The sequence below is a fragment of the Callionymus lyra genome, chromosome 7, assembly GCF_982586985.1.
Source record: "Callionymus lyra chromosome 7, fCalLyr1.hap1.1, whole genome shotgun sequence".
Lineage (NCBI taxonomy): Eukaryota > Metazoa > Chordata > Actinopteri > Syngnathiformes > Callionymidae > Callionymus > Callionymus lyra.
The window spans coordinates 1,045,257-1,054,618 of record NC_141824.1 but is presented as its reverse complement, the minus strand read 5'-3'; the positions used below and the strand labels follow the sequence as shown (position 1 = coordinate 1,054,618).

Here is a 9,362-nt window from a genome sequence, read left to right as displayed (position 1 = left end):
GTGTCTCTACTTCTTGTGTCTCTTCTTCTTGTGTCTCTTCTTCTTGTGTCTCTTCTTCTTGTGTCTCTACTTCTTGTGTCTCTACTTGTGTCTCTACTTCTTGTGTCTCTTCTTCTTGTGTCTCTTCTTCTTGTGTCTCTACTTCTTGTGTCTCTTCTTCTTGTGTCTCTTCTTCTTGTGTCTCTTCTTCTTGTGTCTCTACTTCTTGTGTCTCTTCTTGTGTCTCTTCTTCTTGTGTCTCTTCTTCTTGTGTCTCTACTTCTTGTGTCTCTACTTCTTGTTTCTCATCTTCTTGTGTCTCTTCTTCTTGTGTCTCTACTTCTTGTGTCTCTTCTTCTTGTGTCTCTTCTTCGTGTGTCTCTTCTTCTTGTGTCTCTACTTCTTGTGTCTCTACTTCTTGTGTCTCTTCTTGTGTCTCTTCTTCTTGTGTCTCTACTTCTTGTGTCTCTACTTCTTGTTTCTCATCTTCTTGTGTCTCTTCTTCTTGTGTCTCTACTTCTTGTGTCTCTTCTTCTTGTGTCTCTTCTTCGTGTGTCTCTTCTTCTTGTGTCTCTACTTCTTGTGTCTCTTCTTCGTGTGTCTCTTCTTCTTGTGTCTCTACTTCTTGTGTCTCTACTTCTTGTGTCTCTTCTTCTTGTGTCTCTTCTTCTTGTGTCTCTTCTTCTTGTGTCTCTACTTCTTGTGTCTCTTCTTCTTGTGTCTCTACTTCTTGTGTCTCTTCTTCTTGTATCTCTTCTTCTTGTGTCTCTTCTTCGTGTGTCTCTTCTTCTTGTGTCTCTACTTCTTGTGTCTCTACTTCTTGTGTCTCTTCTTCTTGTGTCTCTTCTTCTTGTGTCTCTACTTCTTGTGTCTCTACTTCTTGTGTCTCTACTTCTTGTGTCTCTTCTTCGTGTGTCTCTTCTTCGTGTGTCTCTACTTGTGTCTCTTCTTCATGTGTCTCTACTTCTTGTGTCTCTACTTGTGTCTCTACTTGTGTCTCTACTTCTTGTTTCTCTTCTTCTTGTGTCTCTACTTCTTGTGTCTCTTCTTCATGTGTCTCTACTTCTTGTGTCTCTACTTCTTGTTTCTCTACTTCTTGTGTCTCTTCTTCTTGTGTCTCTTCTTCTTGTGTCTCTTCTTCTTGTGTCTCTTCTTCTTGTGTCTCTACTTCTTGTGTCTCTTCTTCTTGTGTCTCTTCTTCTTGTGTCTCTACTTCTTGTGTCTCTTCTTCTTGTGTCTCTTCTTCTTGTGTCTCTACTTCTTGTGTCTCTTCTTCTTGTGTCTCTTCTTCTTGTGTCTCTTCTTCTTGTGTCTCTTCTTCTTGTGTCTCTTCTTCTTGTGTCTCTACTTGTGTCTCTTCTTCTTGTGTCTCTACTTCTTGTGTCTCTACTTGTGTCTCTACTTCTTGTGTCTCTTCTTCTTGTGTCTCATCACATGTCTCTTCTTCTTGTGTCTCTTCTTCTTGTGTCTCATCACATGTCTCTTCTTCTTGTGTCTCTACTTCTTGTGTCTCTTCTTCTTGTGTCTCTTCTTCTTGTGTCTCTTCTTCTTGTGTCTCTTCTTCTTGTGTCTCTTCTTCTTGTGTCTCTTCTACTTGTGTCTCTTCTTCTTGTGTCTCTACTTCTTGTGTCTCTACTTGTGTCTCTACTTCTTGTGTCTCTTCTTCTTGTGTCTCATCACATGTCTCTTCTTCTTGTGTCTCTACTTCTTGTGTCTCATCACATGTCTCTTCTTCTTGTGTCTCTACTTCTTGTGTCTCATCACATGTCTCTTCTTCTTGTGTCTCTACTTCTTGTGTCTCTACTTCTTGTGTCTCATCACGTCTCTTCTTCTCCTCCAGAATGTGAAGATCTTCCGGGCTCTGATCCTCGGTGAGCTGGAACGAGGACAGAACCAGTACCAGTCCTTGTGCTTCATCTCGCGCCTCAGCAGGAACGAGATCATCCCGAGTGAGTCCATGGCTCGACTGCGACAGGTTTGTTGTGAAGAAGGTTTAACTTTAAACCTGTGATTCTAATCATCAACATGTTCCGAGAAGATAACAATCGAATCAAACCTGACATGATTACGATCTTAAATCAAAACCATAATGTTCTACCTCAACACTCGACTCATGGCGTCAGTGAAGGATGTCAAACTTCTCTCCACAGAAAAACCCTCAGGCGGTGCGTCTGGCGGAGGAGCGTCGAGGTCTGGAGCAGCTGAACATGAACGCCGCCGTCAACGTGAGCCGAGCAGCACCGCTGAGCCCTTACCTGATCGACCTGTGCAGCGGCGCTACAGACGCCGTCTTCACCCGAGAGTCGGACGTCAAGCACTGGCTGGACAAAGGTCGTGACCTTCTCTGCTTCCTTCCATGTCTGAGTCTCCATGATTTATTGTGTTGTTGACGAACACACTGTTGTGTCGTTGACGAACACACTGTTGTGTCGTTGACGAACACACTGTTGTGTCGTTGACGAACACACTGTTGTGTCGTCGACGAACACACTGTTGTGTCGTCGACGGACACACTGTTGTGTCGTCGACGTACACACTGCTGTGTCGTCGACGAACACACTGCTGTGTCGTCGACGAACACACTGCTGTGTCGTCGACGAACACACTGCTGTGTCGTTGACGGACACACTGTTGTGTCGTCGACGTACACACTGCTGTGTCGTCGACGTACACACTGCTGTGTCGTTGACGAACACACTGCTGTGTCGTTGACGAACACACTGCTGTGTCGTTGACGAACACACTGTTGTGTCGTTGACGAACACACTGTTGTGTCGTTGACGAACACACTGTTGTGTCGTTGACGAACACACTGTTGTGTCGTTGACGAACACACTGTTGTGCCGTTGACGAACACACTGTTGTGTCGTTGACGAACACACTGTTGTGTCGTTGACGAACACACTGTTGCGTCGTCGACGAACACACTGTTGCGTCGTCGACGAACACACTGGTGTGTCGTTGACGAACACACTGTTGTGTCGTTGACGAACACACTGTTGTGCCGTTGACGAACACACTGTTGTGTCGTCGACGAACACACTGTTGTGTCGTTGACGAACACACTGTTGTGCCGTTGACGAACACACTGGTGTGTCGTTGACGAACACACTGTTGTGTCGTTGACGAACACACTGTTGTGTCGTCGACGAACACACTGTTGTGCCGTGGACGAACACACTGTTGTGTCGTTGACGAACACACTGTTGTGCCGTTGACGAACACACTGTTGTGCCGTTGACGAACACACTGTTGTGTCGTCGACGAACACACTGTTGTGTCGTCGACGAACACACTGTTGTGTCGTCGACGAACACACTGGTGTGTCGTTGACGAACACACTGTTGTGTCGTTGACGAACACACTGTTGTGTCGTTGACGAACACACTGTTGCGTCGTCGACGAACACACTGTTGCGTCGTCGACGAACACACTGTTGCGTCGTCGACGAACACACTGTTGTGCCGTCGACGAACACACTGTTGTGTCGTCGACGAACACACTGTTGTGCCGTCGACGAACACACTGGTGTGTCGTCGACGAACACACTGGTGTGTCGTCGACGAACACACTGGTGTGCCGTCGACGAACACACTGTTGTGTCGTTGACGAACACACTGTTGTGTCGTTGACGAACACACTGGTGTGTCGTCGACGAACACACTGTTGTGTCGTCGACGAACACACTGTTGTGTCGTTGACGAACACACTGGTGTGTCGTTGACGAACACACTGGTGTGTCGTTGACGAACACACTGTTGTGTCGTTGACGAACACACTGTTGTGCCGTTGACGAACACACTGTTGTGCCGTTGACGAACACACTGTTGTGTCGTCGACGAACACACTGTTGTGTCGTCGACGAACACACTGTTGTGTCGTCGACGAACACACTGGTGTGTCGTTGACGAACACACTGTTGTGTCGTTGACGAACACACTGTTGTGTCGTTGACGAACACACTGTTGCGTCGTCGACGAACACACTGTTGCGTCGTCGACGAACACACTGTTGCGTCGTCGACGAACACACTGTTGTGCCGTTGACGAACACACTGTTGTGTCGTCGACGAACACACTGTTGTGCCGTCGACGAACACACTGGTGTGTCGTCGACGAACACACTGGTGTGTCGTCGACGAACACACTGGTGTGCCGTCGACGAACACACTGTTGTGTCGTCGACGAACACACTGTTGTGTCGTCGACGAACACACTGGTGTGCCGTCGACGAACACACTGTTGTGTCGTCGACGAACACACTGTTGTGTCGTCGACGAACACACTGTTGTGCCGTGGACGAACACACTGTTGTGTCGTTGACGAACACACTGTTGTGTCGTCGACGAACACACTGTTGTGTCGTCGACGAACACACTGGTGTGTCGTTGACGAACACACTGTTGTGTCGTCGACGAACACACTGTTGTGTCGTCGACGAACACACTGTTGTGTCGTCGACGAACACACTGTTGTGCCGTCGACGAACACACTGTTGTGCCGTGGACGAACACACTGTTGTGTCGTTGACGAACACACTGTTGTGTCGTTGACGAACACACTGTTGTGTCGTTGACGAACACACTGTTGTGCCGTTGACGAACACACTGTTGTGCCATTGACGAACACACTGTTGTGTCGTTGACGAACACACTGTTGTGCCGTTGACGAACACACTGTTGTGCCGTTGACGAACACACTGTTGTGCCGTCGACGAACACACTGTTGTGCCGTTGACGAACACACTGTTGTGCCGTTGACGAACACACTGTTGTGTCGTTGACGAACACACTGTTGTGCCGTTGACGAACACACTGTTGTGCCGTTGACGAACACACTGTTGTGCCGTTGACGAACACACTGTTGTGTCGTTGACGAACACACTGTTGTGTTGTTGACGAACACACTGTTGTGCCGTTGACGAACACACTGTTGTGTAGTTGACGAACACACTGTTGTGCCGTCGACGAACACACTGTTGTGTTGTTGACGAACACACTGTTGTGCCGTTGACGAACACACTGTTGTGTAGTTGACGAACACACTGTTGTGCCGTCGACGAACACACTGTTGTGTCGTTGACGAACACACTGTTGTGTTGTTGACGAACACACTGTTGTGCCGTTGACGAACACACTGTTGTGTAGTTGACGAACACACTGTTGTTTCGTCGACGAACACACTGTTGTGTCGTCGACGAACACACTGTTGTGTCGTTGACGAACACACTGTTGTGTAGTTGACGAACACACTGTTGTGTCGTTGACGAACACACTGTTGTGTAGTCGACGAACACACTGTTGTGCCGTCGACGAACACACTGTTGTGTCGTCGACGAACACACTGTTGTGCCGTCGACGAACACACTGTTGTGCCGTCGACGAACACACTGTTGTGTCGTCGACGAACACACTGTTGTGTCGTCGACGAACACACTGTTGTGTCGTCGACGAACACACTGTTGTGTCGTCGACGAACACACTGGTGTGCCGTCGACGAACACACTGTTGTGTCGTCGACGAACACACTGTTGTGCCGTCGACGAACACACTGTTGTGCCGTGGACGAACACACTGTTGTGTCGTTGACGAACACACTGTTGTGTCGTTGACGAACACACTGTTGTGTCGTTGACGAACACACTGTTGTGTCGTTGACGAACACACTGTTGTGCCGTTGACGAACACACTGTTGTGCCGTTGACGAACACACTGTTGTGCCGTTGACGAACACACTGTTGTGTCGTTGACGAACACACTGTTGTGTTGTTGACGAACACACTGTTGTGCCGTTGACGAACACACTGTTGTGCCGTTGACGAACACACTGTTGTGCCGTTGACGAACACACTGTTGTGTCGTTGACGAACACACTGTTGTGTTGTTGACGAACACACTGTTGTGCCGTTGACGAACACACTGTTGTGCCGTTGACGAACACACTGTTGTGTCGTTGACGAACACACTGTTGTGTTGTTGACGAACACACTGTTGTGCCGTTGACGAACACACTGTTGTGTAGTTGACGAACACACTGTTGTGCCGTCGACGAACACACTGTTGTTTCGTCGACGAACACACTGTTGTGTCGTCGACGAACACACTGTTGTGTCGTTGACGAACACACTGTTGTGTAGTTGACGAACACACTGTTGTGTCGTTGACGAACACACTGTTGTGTAGTCGACGAACACACTGTTGTGCCGTCGACGAACACACTGTTGTGTCGTCGACGAACACACTGTTGTGCCGTCGACGAACACACTGTTGTGCCGTCGACGAACACACTGTTGTGTCGTCGACGAACACACTGTTGTGTCGTCGACGAACACACTGTTGTGTCGTCGACGAACACACTGTTGTGTCGTCGACGAACACACTGTTGTGTCGTCGACGAACACACTGGTGTGCCGTCGACGAACACACTGTTGTGTCGTCGACGAACACACTGTTGTGCCGTTGACGAACACACTGTTGTGCCGTCGACGAACACACTGTTGTGTCGTCGACGAACACACTGTTGTGTCGTCGACGAACACACTGGTGTGCCGTCGACGAACACACTGTTGTGTCGTCGACGAACACACTGTTGTGCCGTCGACGAACACACTGTTGTTTCGTCGACGAACACACTGTTGTGTCGTCGACGAACACACTGTTGTGTCGTTGACGAACACACTGTTGTGTAGTTGACGAACACACTGTTGTGTAGTCGACGAACACACTGTTGTGCCGTCGACGAACACACTGTTGTGCCGTCGACGAACACACTGTTGTGTCGTCGACGAACACACTGTTGTGCCGTCGACGAACACACTGTTGTGCCGTCGACGAACACACTGTTGTGTCGTCGACGAACACACTGTTGTGTCGTTGACGAACACACTGTTGTGTCGTTGACGAACACACTGTTGTGCCGTCGACGAACACACTGTTGTGTCGTCGACGAACACACTGTTGTGTCGTCGACGAACACACTGTTGTGTCGTCGACGAACACACTGTTGTGTCGTTGACGAACACACTGTTGTGCCGTTGACGAACACACTGTTGTGTCGTTGACGAACACACTGTTGTGTCGTCGACGAACACACTGTTGTGTCGTCGACGAACACACTGTTGTGTCGTCGACGAACACACTGTTGTGTCGTTGACGAACACACTGTTGTGTCGTTGACGAACACACTGTTGTGCCGTTGACGAACACACTGTTGTGCCGTTGACGAACACACTGTTGTGTCGTTGACGAACACACTGTTGTGTTGTTGACGAACACACTGTTGTGCCGTTGACGAACACACTGTTGTGCCGTTGACGAACACACTGTTGTGCCGTTGACGAACACACTGTTGTGTCGTTGACGAACACACTGTTGTGTTGTTGACGAACACACTGTTGTGCCGTTGACGAACACACTGTTGTGCCGTTGACGAACACACTGTTGTGTCGTTGACGAACACACTGTTGTGTTGTTGACGAACACACTGTTGTGTAGTTGACGAACACACTGTTGTGCCGTCGACGAACACACTGTTGTTTCGTCGACGAACACACTGTTGTGTCGTCGACGAACACACTGTTGTGTCGTTGACGAACACACTGTTGTGTAGTTGACGAACACACTGTTGTGTCGTTGACGAACACACTGTTGTGTAGTCGACGAACACACTGTTGTGCCGTCGACGAACACACTGTTGTGTCGTCGACGAACACACTGTTGTGCCGTCGACGAACACACTGTTGTGCCGTCGACGAACACACTGTTGTGTCGTCGACGAACACACTGTTGTGTCGTCGACGAACACACTGGTGTGCCGTCGACGAACACACTGGTGTGTCGTCGACGAACACACTGTTGTGCCGTCGACGAACACACTGTTGTGCCGTGGACGAACACACTGTTGTGTCGTTGACGAACACACTGTTGTGCCGTTGACGAACACACTGTTGTGCCGTTGACGAACACACTGTTGTGTCGTTGACGAACACACTGTTGTGTTGTTGACGAACACACTGTTGTGCCGTTGACGAACACACTGTTGTGCCGTTGACGAACACACTGTTGTGCCGTTGACGAACACACTGTTGTGTCGTTGACGAACACACTGTTGTGTTGTTGACGAACACACTGTTGTGCCGTTGACGAACACACTGTTGCGTCGTTGACGAACACACTGTTGTGTTGTTGACGAACACACTGTTGTGCCGTTGACGAACACACTGTTGTGTCGTTGACGAACACACTGTTGTGTTGTTGACGAACACACTGTTGTGCCGTTGACGAACACACTGTTGTGCCGTTGACGAACACACTGTTGTGTTGTTGACGAACACACTGTTGTGCCGTTGACGAACACACTGTTGTGTCGTTGACGAACACACTGTTGTGTTGTTGACGAACACACTGTTGTGCCGTTGACGAACACACTGTTGCGTCGTTGACGAACACACTGTTGCGTCGTTGACGAACACACTGTTGTGTCGTTGACGAACACACTGTTGTGTCGTTGACGAACACACTGTTGTGTAGTTGACACTGCTGTGCCGTTGACGAACACACTGGTGTGTCGTTGTTCAACTATCTTCGTTGTGTGTCTGCAGGTGTGGACGGATCCTTGTTCCAGGTCCTGCCTCCGGCGGCGAGCGTGGTTGCGTGTCACGCCACCGCAGACGTGTGGCAGGCGTGCGAGTGCAGGTTGACGGTGCGACTGGAGTGGTATCCATGTTTGCTCAAGTACTGCCGCAGCCGCGACACCAGCGGACGAGGATCCTCCTACAAGTGCGGCATCAAGAGCTGCAGCAAAGGATTCTTCTTCACCTTCTACGTCGCTCACAAGCAGCTGTGTCTGTGGGACGAGGACGCCTGACGTCGTCACGGCGACCGCAGGTCCTGCTGTGATCAAACCTCCTGCAGACGATCGATGCTGGTTTTATTTATTGACTGTTTGTATGAAATCATTGAGACTTTGGTCAAGTTCAGGTTCTTTCTTGTGCCTCACTTTGATTGGTCAGGAGGGAGGAGGTCTGACGTCACAAGTATCATCTCCTGGTCTATACTGCCCCCTGCTGGTTCAACTGCGACGGTTCAGGGTCAAAGCTGCACTTCCTGTGGGACCAAAGTCTTTAACTTAATGTTTGTCAACAATGAAGAGCCAAATGATTCAAAGATTTTATCTCTTGTGCCTTAACTTTTATATCTCTTAACATTTGAACTGTTTTCCACAGATTGTGTTAATAAAGTTTCTCTTTGCACTGCATTAATGTTTTTATTGATGCTATAAACTTGTTTCACCTGCAGTTCTTCCTTCACAGCACTAGGTGTCGACATTGATCATAACATTGGTCTGCAGTACATCTTCATAAATGAAGAAATAATGATTATATGA

General features: G+C 48.9%; 1 protein-coding gene across 1 annotated transcript; it reads left to right on the top strand.

The window, feature by feature from the left end:
• Positions 1-1,819: 1,819 nt before the first annotated feature.
• On the top strand, positions 1,820-9,233 carry oafa (OAF homolog a (Drosophila); the record flags this gene model as incomplete). The annotated part of the gene is given in 3 exon segments (XM_087795836.1): positions 1,820-1,954; positions 2,130-2,310; positions 8,578-9,233. Coding segments are annotated over 3 exon segments (582 nt in total), but the record flags the coding sequence as incomplete, so codon positions are not given.
• Between the last annotated feature and the right edge of the window lie 129 nt (positions 9,234-9,362).